At 56.2% G+C, this 26,568-nt stretch overlaps 1 protein-coding gene across 1 annotated transcript in view; it reads left to right on the top strand.

The window, feature by feature from the left end:
* ADAMTS2 (ADAM metallopeptidase with thrombospondin type 1 motif, 2) overlaps positions 1–26,568 on the top strand; it is a 231,514-nt gene that overhangs the window by 41,240 nt on the left and 163,706 nt on the right. The window contains exon 2 of the mRNA XM_011976872.1: positions 23,653–23,806. Coding sequence (XP_011832262.1) covers positions 23,653–23,806 — 154 coding nt within the window. The remainder of the gene's footprint in view (positions 1–23,652; positions 23,807–26,568) is intronic.

A 26,568-nucleotide genomic window follows, 5' to 3' on the forward strand; every position in this document is an offset into this window, starting at 1 on the left:
GCAGCCCTCCTCACACCTTGATTTTAGCTCAGTGAGACCCACTGTGGACTTCAGATCTCTAGAACTTTGTCAGATAATAAATTTGTGTTTTTTAAGCCACTACATTTGTAGTAATTTGTTACAGCTATAGAAACTAACACAGCCACCACTGATATTTGGTGACCATTTTTCCATCTTGTTACATATATGTCACTACTCATAAGTGAGATTATGTCACCTGTGCTATTTGTATCCCCTTCTTTAGGTTTATGCTTGCTGTCTCTTCTGCCGTCTTGACTGGAGCACTCGCTTCATTTATTTTCACTCTGGTCTATAATTATGAAGCCTCAAAGGCTGTGAACTTGCTTCTGGTAGTGGCTTTGGTCTCATCCACAGGTTCTGATGTGCTGAATTCTCACTGTCATCATTTTAAAAAGACTGATGATTTTGAGTCCAGTAACCTAAGAGCTATTTAGAGGAACGTTGAAAAAAATTCCGAGTGGTTGGATTTCAGGTTGTTAAGCTTTGTGTTGAATCCTAGTACAATCCAAATGTTTTCAGACCTTAGCCTCTCTGGGTTTAAATTGGGTCTTGTCAGCATTTACATCTGCATCTTGCCATTCCAGTGATGCCCCACCCCTAACCAGTGCAGATCTCAGCTTCCTACAAGGGCTTGTGAATGTCTCCTTCCCAACCCCTCTAGCATTTCTAGGCATCTCCCAGTTCCGTAGAACCCGTCCACACCCCTCCTGCCAGGTGTGTATTCTGGGCATCCCTGGTTCTGCAGGTGTCCATCTGTTCAGGCTGCTATAACAAAATATCACAGACTGGGTGTTTAGAAACAACAGAAGTTTATTTCTCACAGTTTTGGAGGCTGGACATGTGAGATCAGGGTGCCAGTGGATTTGGTGTCTGGTGAGGGCTGCTTCCTTGCTCACCGCTGGTACCTTCTTGGTGTGTTTGTACACGGTGGAGGGTGCACAGGCTCCCTGGGCCTCTCTGAAAAGGGCACTAATCCCATTAATGGGGGCCCCACCCTCACAACCTCATCACCTTCCAAATGCCCACTTCACAGCATCACCTTGGGGGTTAGCATTTCAACACAGGAATTTTAGGGGGTCATAAACATTCAGACCACAGCACAGGGTGTCAGACACCTTCCACAGCTGCCAAACTAGGAAGAGCTCATCTCCACGGAGACTTGGCAGGGCCAGGCCCACCACTGAGTTAGGAGTGAAGGGGGCAACCTGGGTTCCCCGAGCCTCGGGGAATTTCTAAAATTGCCTTTGTCTCCTGGTGCTTGCTCAGCTTCTATGAATGTCAGGTGGGCTGCTGAAGGGAGCACAGAATCTGCGTTGCAGGGTCACTGTGGCACAAGGGGACCGTGGCCTCTGGTGCTATGGAAACTGGAGCAGCTGGGGCTGGCCAGAGAGAGGCCGAGGAGGAAGTCGTGGAGATCTCGCGGGCCCTGAGGAGGAGGGACAGAGGCCATGGGCATTGGTGCGTGGGAGGGAGCAGCGGAGGCCGGCCTGCTGAGAAGGGCTGTGAGGGGAAGAGAGGTCCTGTAGCTGGAGCGGAAGCAGAGTCTTCTTGTTCAGGATTGGAGAGACCCAGGCCTGTGGCTGGGCTGAAAGAGGACTTTAGAGAGGAGGAGGCTGAAGACACAGTAGGGGAAGGGAGAAGGGACTTGTGGAGAGCCCCGAGGGAGCTGGTGGTAGGCAGTGGGTTGTCTCGGCTCAGACCAGGAGCTCTCCGTCCTCTGGGATTATAGTGGAAGGCACTGGGGGCACTCCGCCAGTGACTTCATCAGTAGGGGTGGGGAGTTGGCATCATGCCCCATGATGCAAGGGCCCAAGTCACCCTGGAGAGGGAAGCTGGGGTCTTGAGGGAGGGTCCTGGGAGACATGGGGCCTCAGGGTATTGGGGAAGGGAACGGTCAAGAGAAAGATGGCAGGCTGTGCGGAGGGCCTTCTGGCTGGATAGCACCGGCAGGGAGCGGAGCAGAGGGGGTCCCCCTACCAACTTCACCTCTTGGTTCTTGGTGCCAAGAAGCAGCAATCTTAGGTTTCGGCATTGCCGGGCAGGTGCGGTGGGAGTCTACAGGTGACAGGCTTGGGGGATTCAGGCCAGGCAGGCAGGGGAGGCTGGGATCAATTTTTGTAAATGTTCCCCCATGCTTGTAAAGAATATCCATTTGCTTTCAGCTGTAAGTTGTCAGATCCACCCAGAAATCAATCCAGCCCATTTCCCGATTAAATGAGTCCGTGCCGCTCTGCCGTGGTCCAGGAGACCTGTCACCCGCTGGGAGTGGCCGTTAACATTTCCCTGTGACAGGGCTGTTGGGCCACTTGTGCTTCTAACCACGGCAGATGCTGCGGCCCTTGGTTTGTAAAGCGTGGTGACTGTGTGTTTTCGCCAAGGCTTGTCAATACAACAGGAGTTTCGAGTCATTTAGTACTTGCTTTGAATTCTAGTTTGATGATGCTACAGACGCCCTGCTTTCTGGGTTTGCAGTTTTCTGTCTCTCTTTCAGCATGTTTCAGGCATGTCTTACCGACGGCATGCCTTGTTTGTTCAGTCTCAGTCTGGTTGATCTTTAACTGCAGTGTTAAACCCGTTGACAGCTGTGTCAGTGATACTAGTGGCCTGTCCTTTGTTTGGCTGCACCTCCGCATCTTTATGCTTGACGTGTCCCACGTCCGCCCTGGGGGTAGGCAGGCAGCTGGTCTCCCCAGGCACCACCCTCCTGGCCCTCAGGGCGCAGCAGCCCCTCTCTGCCCACCGCTTCTCCCTCCTGCCCTCAGCCCAGGCCGCCCCTGGGGACCTTACCCACTGAGCCCATCTCCACCGGCCTTGCAGCTCTTCCTTACTCGAGTCGATGCCACAGGTCCTCTTTGCCACACTTGCTCCCTGCCTCTACCACTGTCTCCCGCCCCCTGTCTTCCTTGATGAATGACTGGGTCAAACCCCATCCCTCCTCCCTTACTTTCCTGCCTCTGAGCAGGGGCCCCAGCCTCGCTGAAGGATCTACTTTGACATTCCTGACTGCTGGGCCCTGCAGGCAGCATTCCCCCTTGGGACCTTCCCTCTCCCTGCTCATCTGCCCCTTTGCTCACCCACCTCCCCCTCCTCCGAGCACAGACAGGCTCAGGCATTGCCCCGCCCGCCTGTCCCTGGAGCTCCGGCTGCTCCCGGGTCCTGTCATTGTCAGCATTCTCAGAAGCACAGCCCCTTCCTCCACCTCCTCCATCGCTCTCTGGCATCACCCAGGGAGTCTGCTGAGGTCCCACAGACCACAGAGGTGTGGATCCTGTGATCATTCGCCTGTCTCCACGGCTCGGGCCTCCCCCATCCTCCTGCTTCACCCTCACTGCCTCGTCCGAGGCACCGCCAGCTCCTCGGTTTGCTCTTGTTCTCCTGGGCTCTCCTCTGCACCTTGGCACGTGCCGTGTGGCTGAGCAGGACCCTCGGTCTCCTGGACCACAGCCAGAAAGGCATTTCCTCTTGCAACGGGGTGTCCTGGGTTGGAGGAGCCTTCCCTCCTCACGGCAGCCTCCTTCCACAGCCCCACGTGTCTCCGCACCTCCCCTGCTCCCAGCACAGGCCCCACTAGTGGTTTTTATCGGAATTTGGAAGGGCTTTTGTGGGTGTGTGTGGAAGGTGGCCTTGGTGGCTGCTCCTAAATCCCTTCCAGAGCCTCCAGCTCCTCCTACCCCGACTCTCACTTGCGGGACTGCCCCTACCGCCGTGGGCGGGGCTCCTGCCGCCGTGGGCGGGGCTCCTGTGCCCTGCTCAGAGTGTTCTGGGCCAGCCTGGGACTCTGCGTCCTGAGACTGTGGTGGTTGCAGGGAACTGGCTCACCCATGTGCTTCAGGGTGGAAGTTGGACTGGATCGTGGAAGTGCCACCCCACATCCGAGAGATGGGACCAGCACCCGGACTATGAGAGTGAGGGCTGCCTGGTCAGGCTACAGGGCACCTCGGATCAGTCAGGGGCCTGGGACACATAAGGGACCAACAGAAGGGAGTTGACGAAGGCATGACTCACACAGAGCCGAGGGCAGGACAAGGGAACCTGCGGGGTTCGCAAGCTGGGGGCTACCACAGGGGAGCTGTGCCCACCACTGAGAAAAAGAAAACCTTCTCTCTCTCCCCAGCCCTGGTTTCCTGTCGGTGCCCCCTTCACCCAGGGAGAGCCAGTCCATCAGGTCAGCCTACTGGGCTGCAGGAGAGGGCAGAAGGTGAAGGGGGTGGGGAGCCCGGCAGAGACCCACCAGCCCAGAACATCAGCCTGGAAGGAAGGGAGGCAGGGACCTTGTTCTTCTCCACGTCTTTTCAAAGCCAGGTTTCCTTTCTAATGCGGAACCTGTTTACTCAGCCAGGCCTAGTGCCAGACGATCTTGGGCTCTGAGGATGACAGACAAGCCCAGCAGCCTCCAGTAGGGTGCTCAGGGCCTGATTTTGAAGTGGAAATAATGATCCATGCAGCCAGTGGGAACCTGCCAAGTTCCCCACAAGACCATTCGCCTGGAGGCAGTGGATGAGAGCGATGGGAGGCCTCCATGCCCAGGACCGTTCGCCTGGAGGCAGTGGATGAGAGCGACGGGAGGCCTCCATCCCAGGACTGTTCGCCTGGAGGCAGTGGATGAGAGCGACGGGAGGCCTCCATCCCAGGACTGTTCGCCTGGAGGCAGTGGATGAGAGTGACGGGAGGGCCTCCATGCTGGGAGTCTGCACACTGACTCTTCCTTCCTTCTTGAGACCGCCTCCGAGGCGCTCAGCCTTTGGGGTGGAAGAGTTGCCCTGTTGAGTGTATACAAGACCTATGTCTACTGGAGACTCAGTGAGGGAACTGAAGGATTTTTCAGGGAAAATGTTGACATTTCCTGCTGACCCTAGAAAGCAAGCCCCTCCGCTTGGCCACAGGGAGCTTCTCTGGCAGCAGGGGCAGGGCCGGCTTGGGAGCTGGGCACACGGGGCAGAGGCCACGCTGCGGATGTGGGTGCAGCCCTGCGGGGAAGCTGCAGTGGGGGCGGGGGAAGGGCTTGGGGTGGCCCTTCCACTCCCCAAGTCTGTGGGTGCCCAATCTCCAGGCCTCCATTCCTGACCTCCACAAGCTGCCTCCTTGGGCCACATGGGTGAGCCAGACTTGCTTGGGTGCTCAGCATCCTTGGGTTGGGTTGACCCTGGCACCCCCTGGGGGGGTCTGCTGGGGCAGCTCTCGGAGCCTGGACAGAGCTTCTAGCCATGTACCCATCTTCCCTGTTCATAGGATTGAGTTGCCAAAGGAAGGGCGTTCATGACAATGAATTGGCTGGCTGGATGTGTTTCTGGGCTGTTGGGTCTGACTACAGGCTGCACACCTTCCTCAACACCATTCACCCAGTGCCCAGTCATGGTTTTTCTTTTTGAAACAGGGTCTTTTTCTGTCACCCAGGCTGGAGTGCAGTGGCACCATCTTAGCTCACTGCAGCTTGGACCTTCAGGGTTTAGGTGATTCTCCCACCTCAGCCTCCCAAGTAGCTGGGACCACAGGCAGGCACCACCACACTCAGCTAATTTTTAAATTATTTGTAGAGATGAGGCTTCACTCTGCTGGTCTGGAACTCCTGGGCTCAAGCAATCCTCCTGCCTCAGCCTCCCAAACTGCTGGGATTGCAGGCCCCAGTTCCCAGTCATTAAGTGGAATGTTTTGAGATGCACCAATACTTTAAAACAAACAAACAAACAAAAAAAAACCACCCTGGCCGGGCGCGGGGCCTACACCTGCAATCCCAGCATTTTGGGAGGCAGAGGCGGGCAGATCACCAGGTCAGAAGTTCGAGACCAGCCTAGCCAACATGGTGAAACCCATCTCTACTAAAAAAATACAAAAAAAAAAAAATAGGTTAGCTGGGCACGATGGCACGCACCTGTAATCACAGCTACTTGGGAGGCTGAGACACGAGAATCACTTGAACCCGGGAGGTGGAGGTTGCAGTGAGCCCAGATCACGCTACTGCACTCCAGCCTGGGCGACAGAGCAAGACTCCATCTCGAGAAAAACGAACAACAGACAGACAGAAAACCCACCCCGGAATATGCCAGCTCCGGTGCTTGTCTTGGGCTGGGATCTATGGGGCACTGGCCTGAGCTGGCCTCGCAGTGGGAGGCTGATGTCCCATGCTTGTCCTGGGCTGTGGCCCGGAGGCGCTGGCACACTCCAGTCCACGTGTGAAGCCCATGTTCCCTATCTGCCTAGCTCAGCACACGGCCCTGACTCACTGCAGTTAGCAGGGAAAATACTCTTCACGTTGAGATGTCAGTTTTCACTTCAAGCCTGATTTCTGATCCGTAAACAAAGCCTGCAAGAATCAGAGGCTCCTCATGCGGGAGTCAGCTAATTAATCTGACTTTCCTCAAGGAAGGCACAGGCCTCCGCCTCTTTTGTGAAGATTAGCACTTTTTAAGGAGTGCGTCTGTCAGGACAAAGCAACACAATAATGTTCCTTACTTTTGGGCAGCAGAGGAAAGTGGGGCCAGATTGTCATCCCCGTGGACGAGGAGGAGCGGCTTCAGGTTAGCACTTACACGAGTGCTGTGAGCGAGAAGTCGTGGCCGTCACCGAGGTGAGTTGATGGCCGTAGGAAAGATGCTTCCCACCTTCTCCCCCCCACAACAGAGGATGTCCCAAGCCCAGGGGACCGGCCAGCGTAGCTCCTGACAACCTCTAGGAAGACAGGACGGCTTCTCTTTCGATGGCAAAACTGACCTCAACTCACTTAAGCAGAAGACAACTCAAGGCAGGCTATTGGGGGGCTGGGGCTGGAGGCCTGGAAATGGGGTGCCTTGGAGGGCCCCAGCCAGGACCTGAGGAAGCCGTCTGGGCAGTGGTCTGCTCTCCAGGGCCGTGTGGGAGCTTGGATTGGCCCTGCTCACAACGGGCTTCTCTCTCAGATGTATCTTGCAAGGAGAGAGAGTCACCTTGGGCAAGCCGACTCCCACCCACCCAGGCCCCTTACTGACAGTCCTTCCAGACTGTTCCCAAAGGCATGGCTGGCTGTCCCTAGCATACATGGGACCCTGGGCACATATTTCTTGCAGAGCTTCTGTCTATATAGACAATTTGATTAAAAAATTTATAACAAGATTCATGAGCCCACAAGGGGAATAGCAAGATATATCAAAGAAGATTTAGGGGACGGGGAGGAGAGGCGTGAACACATTTGCTCACTGTCTGCTCAGTGAACGCAGCGACCCTCGTTGCCACTCAGGCTCAGGAGCCATCTCTTCCTGTTCTTTAGGGTCGAGTGTGCTGTCCCAGCTAATTTTGTGTTTATATCTCCCACAGCTGGGGTGTGTGTGGGGGGAATAGCAATGCTGTTATTGCTCACAATGTGGGGCTCTTTGGAACCTGTTTGTGTGGAGATGCTGTATACCTTCTTGCCCCGCATTCCCCAGCCCCATGTATTTAGTGCTGGTTATGGCATTTCTCCTGACTCTGCCACTTCTGTCTTCCCCCCCGGGAATGCTGGCTTCCGTCGTTCCCTTGCAGGTGGTTACTGTGCTTCATTAACGATGACCACCCATATGGATCTCGCCCAGAGTGTGCAAGAAAATGTGAGCCATAGGTCCTCATCTGGTCATGGTAAATTCAATGTTTGGGCCAGGTGTGGTGGCTTACATCTGTAATCCCAGCATTTTGGGAGACCAAGGCAGTAGGATTACTTGAACCCAGGAGTTTAAGATCAGCCCTGGTAACATAGCAAGACCTCATCTCTACAGATTTTTTTTTTAATTAGCTAGCTGTTGTGGCACACATCTACGGTCCCAGCTACTTGGGAGGCTGAGTCGGGAGGATCGCTTGAGCCCAGGGGGTCCAGGCTGCAGTGAGCTGTGTTTGAGTCACTGTACTGCAGTGAGTGACACAGTACAATCCTGTCTCAAAAAAAAAAAAAAAAAAAATGCCATTTGGACCTTTCTAGCGTGAGGGAGGAACCACTCATCTTGCAGCCTCGTCTTCCCCATCGGTCCTGAGGCTGTTACTTCTGCACTCCCAGAATTCAACCTCGTTGAATGGTGGGCACACTCCCACCTTCCACACTCTGCCACCGGCAGGCAGAATGACAAGAGAAGAGGGATCCCAGTTGTGACAGACATTCCATCCCTCTGCAGACCACCCTAGGAGAGCATGACGTCCAGCACGGCTGGGAGGCAAGAGAGGACACGGGGGAAGGGTCGCAGCATGGCAGGGCAGCAGCTTCCCTCTGAAATCTCTCCACGCAGGTGGGTGCAGCCGGCCCTGGAAGACTGCCCGGAAATGGCACGGAACCTTTGAGGGTGTGGGCTACGGCCCTGGGCACCAGTGACAGGCACAGAGCAAAGGATGTCTGCTGCCATTGCCCACCCCGAACACCAGAGCCCGGGGGTGGCACCACAGCCGATGCACGAGTCCGCGAGTGCCACTCAGGCTTGCGGCTTGGGCAGCCGTATCCCAGAGCCCTGCACTCATTCTGTGTGACGTGAGCGGAAATCATCAAAACCCCGTGTCAGCATCGTGCTGGTGGCCCCACCCTGCTCACACCTATGAAGGAAGTACTCTTCTGGCCAGTGAGGGTTGTTTGCTCCTCAAGCCACTCACCTGAGACCTGAAGCAACCTCATAGTCACAGCCCTAGAGCTCCTGGGGCATCCAGTGGGCCCCGTGCACAGGGTAGAGGGTTGGAGAGTGCCCTGAAGGGAACAGCAGGGCACACAGAGGGCAGCTCAGGCATGGGCCCTCTGCACAAGAGCGTTGCTCTGGCTACACGGTTCTCCCTGGTGTTCCTGGAACACGCCAGGCTGGCTTCCTTCTCAGGGCCTCTGTACTTGCTGCCCCATCCCTGGAACCTACCACCTTCTACAGGACCTGCTCCCTGGACACCGGGGATACAGTGGTGAAGCCGGGTGCCTCCATTCCAGGCAAAGGCAGCCAATGTGAAGAATGGACTGGCCAGAGAGCACTGAGGGATGCTGGGGCCCAGTTTTATTTATATGTGTTTAAATTTTTAATTTTGAAATGACTTTAGATCTATGCTGTTTTGGAAAAATTGCAAGAAAAGTTGCAAAAATAGCGTAGATTTCCTCTATGCCCTTCACCCAACTTCCTCTGTATGCAACTGTAGAACAAGGACTAGAACCAGGAACTTTGAGGTTTGATACTAAGCATTGTTACTTAGTGTCTTAGTTGTAGTCTAGTTTGCCGTTGCTGTAATGGAATACCTGAGACTGGGTAATTTATAAAGAAAAGAAGTTTATTTAGCTCATGGTTCTGCAGGCTGGGAAGTTCAAGAGCATGGCCCTGGCTTCTGGTGAGGGCTTTTGTGCTGTGTCATAACATGGTGGAGAAGGTCAAAGGGAAAGCCGATGTATGCAAAGAAGGAAAACCCAAGGAGTGTCCTGGTTTTATAACAACCCAGTCTCGGGAACTAATCAAGTCTCTTCAGAGCAGGAATTCCCTCACTACCTCGAGAACAGTATCAAGCCACTCATGAGGGATCTGCCTTCACGGTTCAAATACCTCCCACCAGGCCCCACCTTCCAACATTGCCACACTGGGGACCAAGTTTCTTGTTCTTTTTTTTTGAGACAGAGTCTCACTCAGTCGCCCAGGCTGGAGTGCAGCGGCCCGATCTCAGCTCACTGCAAGCTCCGCCTCCCAGGTTCACGCCATTCTCCTGCCTCAGCCTCCCGAGTAGCTGGGACTACAGGCACTGCCACCACACCTGGCTAATTTTTTGTATTTTTGGTAGAGATGAGGTTTCACTGTGTTAGCCAGGATGGTCTCGATCTCCTGACCTCGTGAGATCTTGGCCTCCGCCTCCCAAAGTGCTGGGATTACAGGCATGAGCCACTGCGCCCGGCCACTGGGGATCAAATTTCAAAATGAGTTTTGGTGGGAACAAACCAATCACATTCTCACCGCAGCACTCCAGTCTGCACTGAATGTTGTCAGTCTTCCGACTCATGTCCGTTGTCTGGTTCAGGCTCTCACTCGGGATCCCACGTGGCATTTACTTGTTGTGTCTCTCTTGTTTCCTCCCATCTGAGGTTTCAAGACCTGGATGTTTTCGAAGGGGACTGGTCAGCTGTTTTGTAGACGGAGCCTCCACATGGGTTTTTCTGGTGTGCCTTGAACTGGATTGAGCTTGCGTGTCTCTGGCAGGACTGTCACAGAAGCACTGCACCCTCCACAGGGCATCACGCTGGGATTATCACACTGGGGTGTCCAGCTGTCTCCTGCTGTCAGTGATGCCCTTCTTCATTCGGCTAAGGTGTTACCGACCGGATTCTCCCTAGTAAAGTTACCATTTTTCCCATTGCAACGAATAAATCTCCCGTGGGTAGCTGCTATGACATGATGTGACATTCTGTTTCTTGTCATCCTTCTCTAACTGTAGCTTCCATGGATGCTGTACCTGCAGCAGTCCTTACTGTGCTGTTGCCGACGGAGTTTACTACCATGATATTCTGTCTCATCATTTCTTTTACATTTTTAGTTGAATTCCCTTGTGAGAAAGAGCTGCCCTTCCCCTCCTGCTTATTATTCATTATTTGTTTCTGCCAGTACTGATTTGTGGATATTTATTTTAGTCAATGGGTTCTAACTTGTTACTATCATTATTTATTGTTGTGTTCAAATTACCGCAGATTTGACCACTGAAAGCATGCTGTGCTTGGATGTGATTTCACATGGGGCGGTGGGACAGGCCTTCTCTGAGCAGGGAGTGTGGGGGTGAGCAGAGCCCTGCAAGAGGGGCACAGTCCTGTGGCAGTGAGAACTGGCTCGGGGGGCTTCTGTCTGCTCTTGGGGAAGGCCTGGTATGCACAAGGTCAGCACCTGGTCTGAGCTGCCACCTGCTCACCTGTCTGGTTTCTTGTGGGGGCCCTGAGATCCCGGGCTTAGCACTGCCGGAGGGTGGGGCTATGCTGTGGTATGGATGCCATGCTGTGCTGTGCTGTGCAGGCAGGGGTACTGGACATAAGCCTGATGTGGCCTTTCGTACCCTGGGGCGCCACCATCTCCCAGGGTGACACCTGGTGGCCTTGTCCCCTGTGAGGACCAGGATTTGTGGGGCACCTGATCCCACCAGTTCAGTCTCCCTGAATCTGTAGTGGCATCTCGGGAGGGTAGGTGCACCTGAGCCTGCCTGCATTCTGGATACGGCACCTTTGGCCATTGCTGGCCTTGCTGCTCAGGCTCTCCAGTGGGCCAGCCACCCACAGAAGGGCCTAGGGCCCCAGGGGCTGCTGTCCTGGCTGTAGAATAAATAACCATCCTAGAGTCACCAGTGTGGGCTCACCAGTGCTGGGGCCCTGCCCCCCCAACCCCGGCCGCCCCCGGATCCACCCTGGATGGGTGGGGACACGGGCTGGGCAGTGTCTGAAGGCCTGCAGAGCAGCCTGGCCACAGCCCAGACAACCTGGCCCTCACAGCCCTGGCTCTTCCCATAAATAAACCAGACAGGATCCTTCGTCAGATGGCATGGCCTGATTTTTGTTTTGGGAACTCTGGACAGAAGGGGAAGCAGACAGCCTCAGGCCCGGCAGGGCTGCCCGCCCGGGAGTGGCAGCTGGGCAGGCGGGCAGAGGACGGTCGGCGGTCAGCCTGCCCTGGATAGCACAGTGGGCCCCAGAGATCACAGCAGGAAAAGAAGCCCAATTCGAAGGAAGCCAGAGTCAGGCAGTGCCCAGGCTGTGTGTGTGCATGAGGCCTGAGGGGTCCTGAGAGGGGCCTGTGGCCCAGGGACCTGGGGAAATGACACTCTGTGATGGAAAGTGAAAGGGGGGTGTTGTCTGCCTGGGAAAATTGCCTGATCTGGGCTCCCTTGCACAAGCGGACATGGAGGACACGCCCCCCTGAGTCGCACCATCAGCTCTCAACTGCAGCCCCCTCGGGGGGAACAGAGGCTTCGAGAGAGGAAAGGCTGATCCTTGTTGCACAGTGGAGTTGGGGGGACTGGTGTTGGGTGCGCTGTGTCCCAGCCTGTGCTCTCCCCACGGGAGTTTCTGTCTGTTCCTGCTTCTGAAGGGCACATCTGTTGGGTAGTGTGTCTTCCCCACACCGCTGGGAGCCAGCCCAGCAACCTTTTTCCCGCCACGGCCATGACTCCCGCTACACTGCCCCTGCCCCTGCCCCTGCCCTGGCCCTGACAGACGTGTGGTAAGGGAATTCTGGGTAGAGGGCGAGGCTGCAGGCTCCTTGCCCACCAAACCCACCTTCGCCTGCCAGCCAGGCAGCTGGGCCCTTGGTGGGCACTGGTTTCCCTCTGAGCACCCGGCCCCTCCTGGAGAAGCACGCCACGTGGGAAGGAACACACCCTGCCTCCCGGGTCCCCGAGACTGGGGACTTCCTCTCCGGGCTGAGCTGCCCTGGAAAGGGTATTGGATGCTGCTGAAAACATGCCACACATCTAGAATTGCATGCCCCGTCTTCCAACAGCTGCGTCGACTCAGCCTGGGGATCGCCCAGAAAATTCTGGGGTGCAGTGGGCATGGGGAGTGCCCCCCCACAGGAGCCTTAGCCAGCCTCTCTGCAGGAATGTGAGACACCAGCCTCAGCTGGCCCCAGGCGTGGGCTCTGGAGCGGGGCTCCTGCTGGACCGTGAGAGAGTGACCTGCCATTGGCGGAGGGGTCCTGAGGCCTGCCCACCACCCGCCGGCTGGGCGTGAGTGCAGGCACAGGGAGACGAGCATGCGGCCCAGCCAGTGGGTGTCCCTGTGTGAGAATGCCCGGTTCAGAAGGAAGGGTGAGATGGGCACCCCATGTGGCCAGCCCTGGGTGGGCTCCACCTTCCCTGGAGTGGCAGCTTTTCCTCCGTGCCGGATTTCTGGCCCCTGGGAGTGATTCTGGCAGTGACCTTCCGGCCTGTCCAGAGTGGCTCCCCAAGGAACAGCCCGCCCAGCTCTGGCCACCGGACCCTGCCAGCAGCCTGCTCCGACTCTGTGTGGCCTTGGCGCCTAGAGGCAATTATGGGCTGAGTGGCGCCCTCCCCACACCCCCAATTCCTTTGTCGAGGTCCTAAACTCCCGTAGATAAGGATGTTGGCTGTATTGGGAGGCAGGGTCTTTAAAGAGATAATTAACTGAAAATGAGGTCACTGATTCTACAGTGACTGTTGTCACAGAATGACTGGTGTCTTCCCAAGAAGAATCCATTAGGACAGAAGTACACATGGGGAGAAAGACACGATCGACAAGCCGAGGAGCGAGGTCTCCAGAGAAACCGCCCCTGCCCACACCTTGATTTTAGAGATCTGGCCTCCAGGACTGTGAGAGAATGGGTTCTGCTGTCCAAGCCCCAGGCTGTGCTGCCCTGTGACGGCTGCCTGAGCAACTAGGGAAGGCGCCGGCCCTGGCCTCCTGTGGGCGGGGATGCTGGCAGTCTCCCTGGGTGGCATCTCCTGGTGGAGGTGGGTGAGCCTGCTGTGAATGCTGAGGGACCGTCCCGGGTCCCCAGGCCCTTAGTCCCTGGAGTGTGGCCTTGCAGGCTTTGATTGCTCTCCAGCTTGAGTCCCCTGGGGAATCTGGTATGGAAGCACATGTTGGCAACTCCCAGACACGGGCCCCTGCCACCCCAGCACCTAGAGCAGACAGACCCACTGTGCCGGCTCTGTCTCTGGGCGTGCTGGTGCTCAGGGTGCTGGGCTCCCGGGGCTGGCCGGGGGAGGGGAGGGGCAGTGTGTACAGGCCTCCAAGGAGGCAGAGAGGCTGGCAGGGAACAGCTGCGCAAAGGTGTTAGGTTCCAGTTGGTGTGGGCGCCGCAGGGCCAGGTGCCAGCCCAGGGAAGGGCCTGTCGACAGGGTGGTTTTTTTTTTTTTTTTTTTTTCTGAGACAGTATCTCACTCTGTAGCCCAAGCTGGAGTGCAGCGGCGCCATCTCAGCTCACTGCAACTTCCACCTTCCGGGCTCAAGCGATTCCCATGCCTCAGCCTCCCGAGAAGCTGGGATGACAGGCACAGGCCACCATGCCCCGCTAATTTTTTCTATTTTGGTAGAGACGGGGTTTCACCATGTTGTCCAGGGTGGTTTCAAACTCCTGACCTCAGGTGATCTGCCCGCCTCGGCCTCCCAACGTGCCGGGATTCCAGGCGTGAGCCACCGCGCCCGGCCTGTTGACAGGATCTTGAAGGGGGAAGCTGGACCTCATTCCATGAGCTCTCCTCCACCACACGCCTCAAGGCCACAATCTGCTGTGGTCCAGCTGGTGAGACATAGAAGCTCAGAAAGAAAACTCTCCCTTTTTGATAGTTTGGCAAATGTTCCTGCAGCACGAGTCATTTTTCTTCTTCAGTCGAGAGCGCCCTGTTATTTATGTGAATGTTAATTTGTGACTGGGGACATTCCCCGACGTGGTCTTCATGCTGAACAAGACCTGGGAAATGTCAGCCAGAGCATCTGGCAGGGACGAGTGTCAGTTCTCATGATAAATAGGCAGGCCTGTTGCAGTCCCAGGGTCTGGGTCTGACCCACTGACCTCTGTGTCCTGGCTGGCTCTGGCTGGCCAGCTCTGTTTCCTGGAGGCTACCCCGGCACTGGTGTGTGCAGGAGCCATGGAGATGGGGGAGCTGGCTGCAGAGGGCTGAGTGTGGGACATTCTGGACAGGCCAGGTCCCGAGGGAGCCTCTCAAGCATTGCTTGATTTAGCAGAAGGCCGCCTGGCTGGCCCTGCGCTGGCCCCATGAGGCTTTCTTGTCGGCATCTTGTTTACTCCGTTTTTCCCCTTATCTTTCTCTCTTTGCCCTCCCCCTTCCCCTCTCTACTATCTTCACATGAATTGGCTGTTTTGCTATATACCCTTTGTAAAAATGTAAAACAAAACAAAACAAAATACAGAAAATACTAATAAAAAGTGAAACTCACCCCCGATCGTAACACGGCTGACCCTTTGTTACGCGTTTCCTCACGACTGTCATGCCACGACCATGATGATGGCAGTGGTGCTGCCGGTCGGCTGATTTATCAGCTGCTGTGCCCAGCGCTCTCCACGCAGTATCTCGCTCAGCCCTCACATCAGCCGTGGAAGCTCTGTTGTTATCGCCAATCAACCCAGCAGACACTGGCCACAGGGAGGCCACTCAGCTAGCCAGAGGTGAAGTAAGCATTGGAATTGAGGCAGAGTGACTCAGAGGCCACATGCTTCACTGTTAGGTCGTGCTGACGTTGGGCACAGAGGTAGACTTGATTTTACATAAGGAGACCACACTGGAGCTGGACTTGCCTTCTTCGGTCACCAATATGTCAGGGGTGTGTCCGTTCCTTACGTGGTCAAAAATCTGTGAAACTCTTTTAGCCTAGCAAAAATCTGTAAATTTGTAAAATTATTTTGCAGGGCATACAGTGTTTTTGAAATAATCTGACTGGTTGGGAGTGGTGGTTCACCCCTGTAATCCCAGCACTTTGGGAGGCTGAGGTGGGAGGATCACCTGAGGTGGGTGGATCACCTGAGGTCAGGAGTTCGAGACCAGCCTGGCCAACATGGTGAAACCTCGTCTCTACTAAAAATGCAAAAATTAGCCGGGCATGGTGGGGTGCACCTGTAATCCCAGCTAGTTGGGAGGCTGAGGCAGGAGTATCGCTTGAATCCGGGAGGCAGATGTCGCAGTGAGCTGAGCTTATGCCACTGCACTCCAGCGTGGGCGACAGAGCAAGACACTGTCTCCAAAATAATGATAATAATAATAATGTGATCCTTTTTGTTTGTTTGTTTGTTTGTTTGTTGGAGCGGAGTCCCACTCTGTGGCCCAGACTGGAGTGCAGTGATGTAATCTTGGCTCACTGCAACCTCTGCCTCCTGCGTTCAAGCAATTCTCCTGCCTCAGTCTCCCGAGCAGCTGGGACCACAGGCGCACACCACCACACCCAGCTAATTTTTGTGTTTTTAGTAGAGACAGGATTTCACTATATTGGCCAGGCTGGTCTCGAACTCCTGGCCTTGTGATCTGCCCGCCTCAGCCTCCCAAAGTGCTGGGATTACAGGCATGAGCCACCGCGCCTGGATGGGTTTTGGTTTTTTAAGACAGGCTATCTCTCTGTCTCCCAGGCTGGAGTGTCCAAAATAATATTAATAATAATAATCTGACCATTTATTTATTTATTTATTTATTTATTTATTTTGTTTATTTGCTTGGCTTTTGGTTTTGGTTTTTTTGAGACAGGGTCTCTCTCTGTCTCCCAAGTTGGAACTCAGTGACATGATCTTGGTTCACTGCAACTCTGCCTCCCGGGTTCAAGTGATTCTCCTGCCTCAGCCCCCTGAGTAGCTGGGATTACAGGTGTGGACCACCACGCCTGGCTCATTTTGTATTTTTAGTAGAGACGGGGTTTCACCATGTTGGCCAGGCTGGTCTCAAACTCCTGACTGCCTCAGCCTCCCAGAGTGCTGGGATCACATCATGCCCAGCCTACATTTATTGTTATAACATATATTTGTTCTTACTTCTGTCATCTAATTTATGTTTTCTGTCTTTCTGGATTTTTTTTTTTTTTTTGCTGTTTTTCTAGTCTGCCATATTTTCTATGTGGTCTATGTTCAGTAATTTGGAAAGTATACATTAGTTTTACTAGTTGTGACTTTTCTGATTTTGAGTAGAATTCTTCAACTTGTATCTATTGACTTTAGAAACTTATCAATAACTGTTGATCCTAACTGAAGATTAGGAAACAAATACAATTAAACTGCAATTCCTTTTTTCTTCCTCTACTCTTTGTCTGAGTTTTTTGGGCTTGTTTGGCAATTTTTTGCCCGCCCCCATTTATTACAGTTAAATTATGAATAGTTTATATATTACATAGCTTTTTTCCCCCAGAATATATGCTAAATGTCTTCTTGTAATCCTAATTATCCCTGTAGCATAGGTGCAGAGGGCAATTCCACTAGTTCGACCTGTGAGTTCCCCACCTGCCAGGTGACTCAGTTTTAAAATCAAGTCCAGGCTGCATGAAATGGCAGGTGGCGGGTGCTGGGGAGGGAGACAGAGGAAGACACCGGGGGTACGCTCAGGGGCAGAGGACTGCCAGGACCCCATGGAAGGCCTTCTGTGCCGGGAGACGGCCTTGACTTTTATTTTGTAGAAGTGGGTTTCTGGTTTTTGGTTTGGTTCTTTCTCCTGGACCTCTCCTTGGTCCTAGTAGAGTTTTAGAAGGATAAACGGCACCTGCCGATGTGTGCACGGTTTCTTTTTGGGGTGATGAATAAACAGGATAAACAGTAATTCATAGGTTACCTGGTCCAGCTCCTCAGTTTGCAGAAGAGGGAACTGGGGGCCTGCAAGGGGACAGGACTGACCATGACCGCATTGGAAACCAGGTCTCCTGGCTCAGCGTCCAGTGCTCTCCCTGCCTACCTCGCCCCCCGCCCTACCCTTCAAAGTGGAGTCTGGCTTTCCTTAGAGCCTCGCTGGGCATGTGACTGTCGGGGCTCCTTGGTCCTGTCGGAGATTGGCTCTGGCCAGCTTAGGCCAAAAAAGAGACTTTTCTGGAGTAAAGGTCTGTAGGGCCTGAAACCGGGTCCAGGGAAGGGTAGAGCGGCCGGGCAAAGTCATTAGGTTCTGTGGAGCTCAGAGGCACCTCTGTTGTGGTCACTGTGCTCCACAGAACCCTGGAAGGCCCAGCTCCAGCCATAGCTTCAAGACAGAGCCCTGGACAAGGGGTCGCTCTCCAAGGGGAAGGAGGGGAGTGGCTGGCATCTGGCGAGGACTCCATGAAACACAGAGGAGGAGCCAGTGGCGATGCGGGTGAGGACGGCTGTTTCCTAACGCCATGGACAGCTCCTGCCCGCTGGCGTTCCTTTTGAAAAAGTGGGAAAGTCAGTATGTGAAATCCTCTGGGACGCTGAACTGTGAAGGAGGCCATGGTGGTGAGGACGGAGTGGCTCAGATCCCACTCAGTGATATTTCCCGCTCCTGGGACTGTTCAGTGGCGAGGGGTCCAGCCCCCTTCCCTGAAAGCTCCCCGGGTTGTTAGAGACCTCCCTGGGGAGCTGGGAGGGGCAAGAGAGTGCCCCAGCAGGCTCTGAGGAGGCGCCCTGGGAGCTGCAGGCACTGTGCAGCTCTCCGTGTGAGACTGTCGTTCCACCAGGCGGCTCCCACCAGGCGGCAGGGGAGGCTGCCTGGCCACTGCCCCGTTGCCCAGCAGAATCTCCCGGGTCCATTACCAAGAGGAAGAAGGGGAGAAAGAATCTTGGAGTTAGAATACTTTCCGGAACGGGAATCTTAGCAGATGCCAGCATTTAGGGGACTTTTTTGGCGAGTGTGCATGCTGTGTGTGTATTTCAGAGGGAGGTGAGTTTGAGGGCAACAGGGACTTGCTTCCTTGTCCCTTGGCAAAGTCTGGGTGCCTCTGTGCATGGACCTTTGTGCTTCTTATGCTTTGTGCCTTCCACGCTTGATTGTTGCCATTGCAACCTTGGCACACACCTGACAGTCTTTGTGCTGGAGGTTGACAAGGTTGAGTGACAGACCAGGTCCCAGTCATGCACAGACGGGAGCAGCTGCGGCTTCCATGGGAGGGGCAGTGAGGCCCAGCCAGCCTGGGTGTTCTGCAGAGGGGAGCAGGATGCATGCCTGTGTTTCCCGTGAACCCCTAACTTCCAGGGTGTCTGTGGTTGAATACTTAAAAATTCAGGGTACCAGAACTGTTAAGCCTTTGGATCTTTATACACTTTTAACATCTCGTTGCCATTTCTAGTAACTACCATCAATCCAACTGCAAAGGAGCAGGTTCCATAGGAGGAGGAGGCAGGGCAGGCGTTGTGTAACTCACCAGGATCTGAATGTCGGCAGCTTTACTGGATGACCCAGGTCTGCCAGGCTCTGGGCCCCTGCAGTGGCACCTGAGGGTCAGGGACAGGGCCCTCCCCATGGTCCTCTCTCCATCCCCCAGGGGAGAACCTGGCTGGGTTTGCCAGACATCCACAGACTTCAAGAGCGGAGCAGGACTCACACTGAGAGCCAGGTCTGGGTGTCGACCTTTTTGCAAGACCCCAGGCTGGACAGCTGTGGGGCTGGACAGACAGGCCGCCAGCAGACTCCCAACTGAGTGCTCTTCAGCCTAGTGTGCTTCTGGAGTTTCTTGAATATTTATTGAGTGGGGAGAGGAAACGGATTCTAATTAATAAAAATTGCATGTAAAAACAGATACATGACACTGGCAGCAGGAAAATCAAAGTCCTGGAAAAAATGCAGCAAAACCTAGCTCACATTTTGTGCTTTGCTCTCCTGTCAATTTTCTTGTGTTTTTTTGACAGATCATGCCTGGGATGCATATTAAAGTGTTTGAAAATCAGGGGATAAAATGATCTCCACTTCTTTTGTGAGATGCCCGCCGCCCCGCGCAATTTTCTGGCCGGTGGTCTTGGCTGGTGGTCTTGGGGTGGTCAGCCTTGGTCTCGGGGCAGGTGCCGCCATATTCATCAGTCCAGCATGCGTGTGCACATCACACAGTGGTCCACAGAGACGGTCGGGGCTGTGAGGAGCATGTTGAGTGTCTGCGTCTGAGAATGCCACCGCTCGGAGGCTTCTGGCTGTGTGAGGAAGCCTGAGCCTAGGCCCTGCTTCACAGGGACCCCAGTGTGCTTCTGTGCCCTCCGGGGAGTCTCCTGCAAGGATGCCCTTCCGGGAGGCAAGGCCCAGGGCAGCATCAGATGGAGCTAGTGCCATTGGCTCAGCCCAGAGATTGTCCTCAGGGAGGCAGCCAGGGAGGGGAGTCTGACCCTGCTGGTCAGGGAGACCCCAAACTCTCCTGGGTTGCTCCGGCCAGAGGGTACTGCCCATCCCCAGGCTGAGCCTGGCCTCATCGTTACACTAGGTCCCTCCAGAATAACCCCACGGCCTCAGGCCTGTGGCATGGAGGCTCCCGGCCTGGGCTGCAAGGTCCCCCAGAAGATGGGGCTGCCATAAGGTGTCCTCATGTCCCAGTGTCCTGCCCTAACTGGCTCCATCGGCCCAGTCTGGCCCAGGGGCCTGTCTGGGAGATGCCCTTTCCACACAGGTGTGGGCTCTGATTCCTAGAACGTGTGTGTCCGCAGCCTGTCTGCCCACCTAGGCCTCAGTTTCCTCATTTGGAAAGCAAGCTGGCTGGATGAAGTCACTTGGGTGGAGGCGTGGCATGGTTCTCAGCGTCTGCCAGGCTGCATGTGCTCCTGTGTGAGTGTGCACGGGAAAGGGCGACCGGCCTCATGTACAGGCGAGTCACTGGACGCTTGGGGAGCTTGACACCTTGCCTGAGGTCACCTGGCCAGATAGAAAGGGTGCCAGGAACTCAGAACTTCACACTCCAGGACAGCTTGTCCGCTGCCACCCCCCAGGGTTAATTCCTGCACTTCATCGAATGAGTTTCAGTAATAAGATGGATTTGAGGCACCAGCCTCCCCCACACCGCACACCGGGACCGTCAGTGCCGAACCCTCCCAACTCCTGCACCGGCAAACACACTGCGCCCATGCCAGTGGACAGGGACGGCTGTGGTCTCCCCGCCTGCCTGCTCGGTGCCTCCCTTGGGGGGCATGGCCTCTGGCTTTGGGGTCATCGGTTCGCTCATCCCACAGGCATCTGCTGAGTCTCTGCCAGGCCTAGTTGGGCCCTGAGACCCAGGGATGAGTCAGAAGTGTGGGGCCTGCAGGGTTCTCACCCGCCGCCTTCCACTCTCCTCCCACAGCCCTGATGACCTCCTTCCCCGACCTCGGTCTTACTCTGGTAACTCTGGTTCCCCCTGCCTCCTCAGCCTCTTCCCCAGAAGCCCAGGATGCCCGAGCCCAGAGTGTCCTGCGCTCCTTGCCCTTCTTCTCATGCCCCTTGGAGAACGGCACCCGCTTTGCCGGCCACCCACCGGGACCCTGAATTAGTTTTCTGCGGCTGCTGTAAGAAAGTACTCAAAACAGCAGGAATTCGTCCTCTCAGTTCTGAGGCCGGAAGTCCGAAGTCAGTATAACCTGACCCAGATCCAGGCGTCGGCAGGGCTGCACTCCCTCTGGAGCCTCCGGGGGAGGACACTTTCTGGCCTCTGCCAGCTCCCGGGGGCTGCCAGCGTTCCTTGGCTTGAGGTCGCATTGCTCCAATCGCCAAGGCTGGCATCTGGCATCCTCCCTGTCTGCCCATGGCCTCGTCCTCTGCGTGTCTGCCTAATCCCCCTCCACTCCCCCCGTAAGGAAGTGGACAAGCGACTGCATTCAGGGTCCAGCCAGCCCCAGAGCCCACCTGATCACACCCGCAGAGTCTCTTTCCACCATGTCCTGCTACCCTCACAGCTGCCAGGGACGGGGGCCTGGGTAACTTTGGGGGCCGTCTTTTTCAGCCAGCCACAGACCAGGAAGCCCACCTGGGTGCTGCCTCCTCCCTCCCATCTCAACCGGATCTACCCTACCACGTCCTGTCCATTCCACTCCTCACCTCCCTCATACCTGCCACTTGTCCCTGTCTCTCATGCTCCCGTCTGGACCATTATCCCTCTCCCAGGTGCCTGCAATGCCTTCTCCCCAGGACCCCAGACCCATTTTTGTTCTTCAGCCCATTCTCCCTGCGGCAGCCACCATGCTCTGAACAGGAATCAGATCAAGGCTCCCCCAGAAGCCCCGGGCTGCCTACAACCCTCCCTCACCAGCCCCCTGAGTGACAGGCCACCGGGCACTGTGCCTTCGATGCTCCTGTCCACCCACCTGGTCAGCGGTTCCTACCAGCTGTGCTCCGTCCATCTCCCCAGCCGTGGCATGCGCGGTGTCCTCTGTCTGGAGCACGGATTCTCCCTCCAGCTCTTTGCCTGGCCGGTGCAAAGGGATTGGGTCGGTTTGGGTAGATGTCATCTCCTGCTGGAGGCATCCTTCATTCCGGAGCCAGGCCTGATGCTGGGCTCTGTGTTCCTCCAGGCCCTGCACTTCCACCAGCCCCTGCCTGGCACATCAGCTTCCCAAGGGCATCTCCAGCCTCCCTCCCTACTTGAGGCTAGGGGCAGCCGCCCAGCAGGCCCTTGGGGACACTGACTGCATCTCGGTCTGCAGGGGCTCCCAGCCAGCAACAGGATGGTGCTCACCGAGCACCTCAGGTCAGGCAGAAGGAGGGCAGCCCGTACGCCACTGTGCCCCCTGCCCCAGCCAGGATGATGATGTGGCAGAGGCCATCACCAGATTACTTCGGGGGTGCATGGTTTTTGCACATCCAGATGGCAGGTGCCAGGGGCTACCCACCGGAGGGCACACTCCTGACTGGACAGGGGACCCTGGCCAGTGCCGGCTAAGCTTTGGAGCATTGATGGGTGCTGGAAATGCCAGCTTTTCTGATTTTCAAGAGAGTCTGGAAATCTGGTCATTTGTATGAACTCTCCTGTTTCTTAAGTTTGAGCAATGAATTCAAGCTTTTAAAATCCATTGCATGGGTCATAAGTGAGTGTTCTGAAGGAAACAGTCTGAAGGCTGGACACAGTGTGAGTTTCCAGTGTGAGACTTTGGTTTATGAATAATGGACTAAAAGATAAAAGTGTGGGAACTGGAGTGGTCATGGGATGGGTGGACCTGGTGGTGCCAGCAGGCTGGATGTCAGGGGAGGGCTGGGGAGGGCTGGGGAGGGCAGGGGAGGGCAGGCTGGATGTCAGGGGAGGGCAGGGAAGGGCAAGCTGGACAGCAGGGGCGGGCAGGCTGGATGGCAGGGGAGGGCAGGGGAGGTGAGGGGGGCTGAGTCAGGCCTCAAAGGGAGAACACAGGTTTACCAGATGGCCGAGTTGGGGGTGGGGTGGTGGGGAATGGGGATTCCTGAGTTGACAGCATGGTGGGTTCAGGGGCTGGGTGGCTCGGCAGGGTGCACACAGCCCAGTGAGGAGCATGGGGTGTGCAAGCCAGGGTCTGGGAGGGTGGGGCAGGTCAGGAGCCTGAATGCCAGCACACAGAGCAGCCTGAGTCCCAACGGAAATGAGGGCCCAGCGAGGAGTTTGTAGTAAGGGAGGGCGCTGGCTGGCCCAGGGGTTCGGGGCATCAGTTCAGCTGCCTGTAGAGTCTGGGCTGGTGGCTGACACAGATAGCGGGAGAGAGTGGGGGGCAGTGGGGACTGGAGCCAGCTGCAGGGGCGTGTGTTCCGTCCAAGACCCGCTGTGGTCAGGGCCTGCATTTTCCGAGGAAAGCTGGGATTCCGTGTTCAAGACATGAAATCTCATCATTCTGAGTGTTAGCTTCAGAGCTTTAAAAACGTCGTTTGGCCCGAATGGAACATGTCTGTGGGCAGATTCAACCCCCGGCTGACTGTTCTGACCTTTGTCTTGGACTCTGGGCTCCTGGGAGCGGGGGCAGCTCTTGGCCCGTATTTGATGCACTTTGGTGGGTGCCCTCTGGGGACACGCACAGGCCCACGGCTGCCCTCGAATGTCTCCAGGCATCTCTGGACAGTTATGACTTTATAAACACAGTAACTTTTCTGGAAGCAGAGAGGGTTGGCGTACAGGGGTGGAGACGACCCAGACAGAGGCGCCGTTCCTAGACAGGGCGGAGGGCGGGGGGGCCTTGGGGGCCACATGCTCACGCCCTCCGGCCAGCCCAGGCTTCAAGCTGAGCACCAGCTGGGGTGCCGGGCAGGGTCCTCGGGTGGGAGGCACTCCCTGAGGGAGGGGGTCTCCTCGCCGTTCCTCTTCCTTGGTCTTTAATGTGCTGGAAATCTGATCATGTTGTCTTTGTCCTGCAGGCTGGTCTGATCCGGATGGAGGAGGAGGAGTTCTTCATCGAACCCTTGGAGAAGGGACTGGCGGCACAGGAGGCTGAGCAAGGCCGCGTGCACGTGGTGTATCGCCGGCCCCCCAAGTCCCCTCCTCTAGTGGGGCCACAGGCCCTGGACACAGGTGAGGCTACTGCGGGTGGGCAGGCTGTGTGGAGAGCCCCCTGAGGCCCGAGTCCCCAGGGGAGCATCCCAGAGCCTCAGGCAGCTCTCCGAAGACCAGCTTCGCCGCTGAGGCTGAGCCCCAGTCTCGGTGGCTCAGGAATGGGCCAGCTGCCTGGCTGACGGCAGGGCGTAGCAGGGCTGCTGGAGCTGGGGCCTCTCCTCTGGGTGCACGTGGGTGACAGGCAGCCCGGGCACCTCTGCCTTCAGGTCTGGGGCCTCCATGTGGATGACGAAGGCTGTCCAAGGGCCCGTCTTCTGTTGCCTAAGGGCGAGCAAGTGTCGTGGAGTGGGGTGGGGCCCAGACCAGGCCTGAGTCCAGTGCCCGCATCTCTGAGCCTGTGCCTGTGAAGATGCCTCCAGTGCCCCAGACAGCGCCTCCCCTGCCTCTGTGCTGCCACGGTCCCCGGGAGGGTGCCTGTGGTAGGTCCCAGCCCTCGCCTGGCTGCTCGGGAAGAAAGGCCCTGCGTGCTCTTTCTGGATCCCTGGAGGCGTGTGCCCTACAAAGACTCTGGAGATGCTCCCGGCAGCCTCAGCAGTCTCTGCACAGACTCACGGGCTTCTGTATTTTTCAACTCAAAACCCATGTGTGCCCTGGGCCCAGAAAGCTGAAAGGAGCTGCCGGGTGGCCATGGTGACAGTCCCTGACTGTCGCCTCAGACCTGGCCTCGCTGTGCCAGCCCCCACCTCCCAGCATCTCCCAATCTCTGGTCCTGGATTGCGGTGAAGCCAGGGTCAGTGTCTGATGTGGTTCTACAGGCCCATAGTTCTCAGGGTCCCCTGTGTGGTAAAGGACGCCTGGCCTGTGCTTGGCTCTTGCTGGGAGAGTGGGAAGCTGTGAGCTCAGCCCTCGGCCTCTGGTCAGGACCCCCTGGGTGAGGACAGCCTGGGGCCCAGGGTCAGGCACACCTGCCTGTTCACAGTGAATGCTCCAGGGGCCTGGGCTGGGCAGCCCCTGTGCTGTGATTTACTAAGGTACGCCTGTCACTCCATAGCATCCCTGCCTCATTTACTGTAGGTGTCTCTGACTTCCTAGCTTGACAGATAAATTGAGTACAGCCTGGCAGGGCACAATTCTAATTTCATGAAACGGCATCAGATACCTTTGCAAAGGCATGGTCGTCAGGAGGCCCACTGTGCTCTGGAGACAGTCAGTGTAACCGGTGGCCCCTGTTCCTTGGGGCCAAGTCAGCGTCTGCTGTGCTGCAGACAGCCGGGCCACCAGGCACTGCCCGCCCAGCCTTCTCCAGCTGCGGTCTCAGCCTTGACTGCTTATCCTCCCCCTTGGACTACTTTGCAGGGAAGGAAGGAGGAGTAATCCAGGAGGGCAAGCATGAAATGGGGCTGGGCCCCAGTTTTGCTCCTGGCTAGCTGGCTGCCTTTGGGTAAGCCCAGTGGCGTTAGCAACCCCTGTGTCCCCGAGAGCTCCGGGGCTGCTCACTTGGTGCTGTGGGCTTGGTGCTTCTGGCTGGCCTCTCTTGGAAGACTCAGGGGGGTTCTGGGGGCCTCTGCTCAGGCGAGGTGAGCTGGCCGTGTGCCCTTGGCCATGTCTCTGATCCCAAATTCCATATGGTGCTTGTCTTCCTGAACATGGCAGCCCTTCCCCCACAGCCTGGCCGGCCTTGCCTTATTTTCTGGGCTTCTGCTGGTGTTTGGCATCTTCTACTGAATCCTCCCTCCACCCCCACCCCCAATCCACATATCTTTAATGAGAACTTGAAATTCAGAACACAGGAAAGGAATTTCAAACTCCGAATAAGCCCAGAAACCATTGGCCTTAGAAGACGCTGGGGGAGGCCGGCTGCCAGGTCAGGGGTGAGGCTGGGATGGAAGGTGGGGGTTTGGTAATGGGCTGTGGGGGAGGACGTGAGCCTGTCCAGCCTGAGCTCTAGGCCTCGGGCCCAAGCTGCAAGCCCAGGGTCTCCAGCTGAAAGCCCAAGCTATGGGTGTGGGTGTGGGCCTGGGGCTATAGGTCTGGGTCCCAGGCCTTGGGGCTGGGGCCAAGTCCCCTTTGCTTGATGTTCCTGTCTGGTGTCCACAGGACCCTGTGTGAGGGGATCGGGCCTTCAGGGAACTAGCCCCCACTCCATGCACCTAATTGTTAACTGTTCCCACGCAGCCCTGGGCTGAGGTCAACACACTGGCTGGAAGGGCGGAGCTGGGTGGAGGGCCCAAGGTGACCTCAGGCGTCCAGCTTTCCATCTGCCTGGGCCTTTGAGTGGCAACGGGGCGATGCATAGAAGCTGTGTGTTGTGGTGTAGTGAGGGGCACAGCCTGCCTGGCACATAGCTCCAGAACCTGGGTGCAGGGGTGTGTGTGTGTGTGTGTGTATGTGTGTGTATAGGGGACCCTTTCTTCTAGTGAATTCTGAGGGAACTCTGATAGATCTGTGTGGCCCTGGTGGAAGCTGGCAGGAGGTGCTGGCTGGCAGTTTCTTCCTGCCTCCCCAAAAGCAACGTCTGGAAGTGGGTGTGAAGCACCCTGCTATTTATGTTCTGCTGGGGAAGGTGACACACCTGCCCTGGGTGTCCCAATGGGGGGTGGGCATCTGTCTGGGTGGCGGGATCTCCCTGCAAGGTCGGGGTGCCTCCTTTTCAGGGTTGCTGAGACGGGTGTCCTGTTTTCCCCGAGAAGCCCACGGGCTGACCAGGGTGATCTCGGGGGCTCATGGAGCCTCAGGAAATCATTTTCACTAATAGTCTGTGTCATCCAAGATCAGTTGCT

Source organism: Mandrillus leucophaeus, unplaced genomic scaffold (assembly GCF_000951045.1).
Source record: "Mandrillus leucophaeus isolate KB7577 unplaced genomic scaffold, Mleu.le_1.0 Scaffold170, whole genome shotgun sequence".
In the NCBI taxonomy this organism is placed as follows: Eukaryota; Metazoa; Chordata; class Mammalia; order Primates; family Cercopithecidae; genus Mandrillus; species Mandrillus leucophaeus.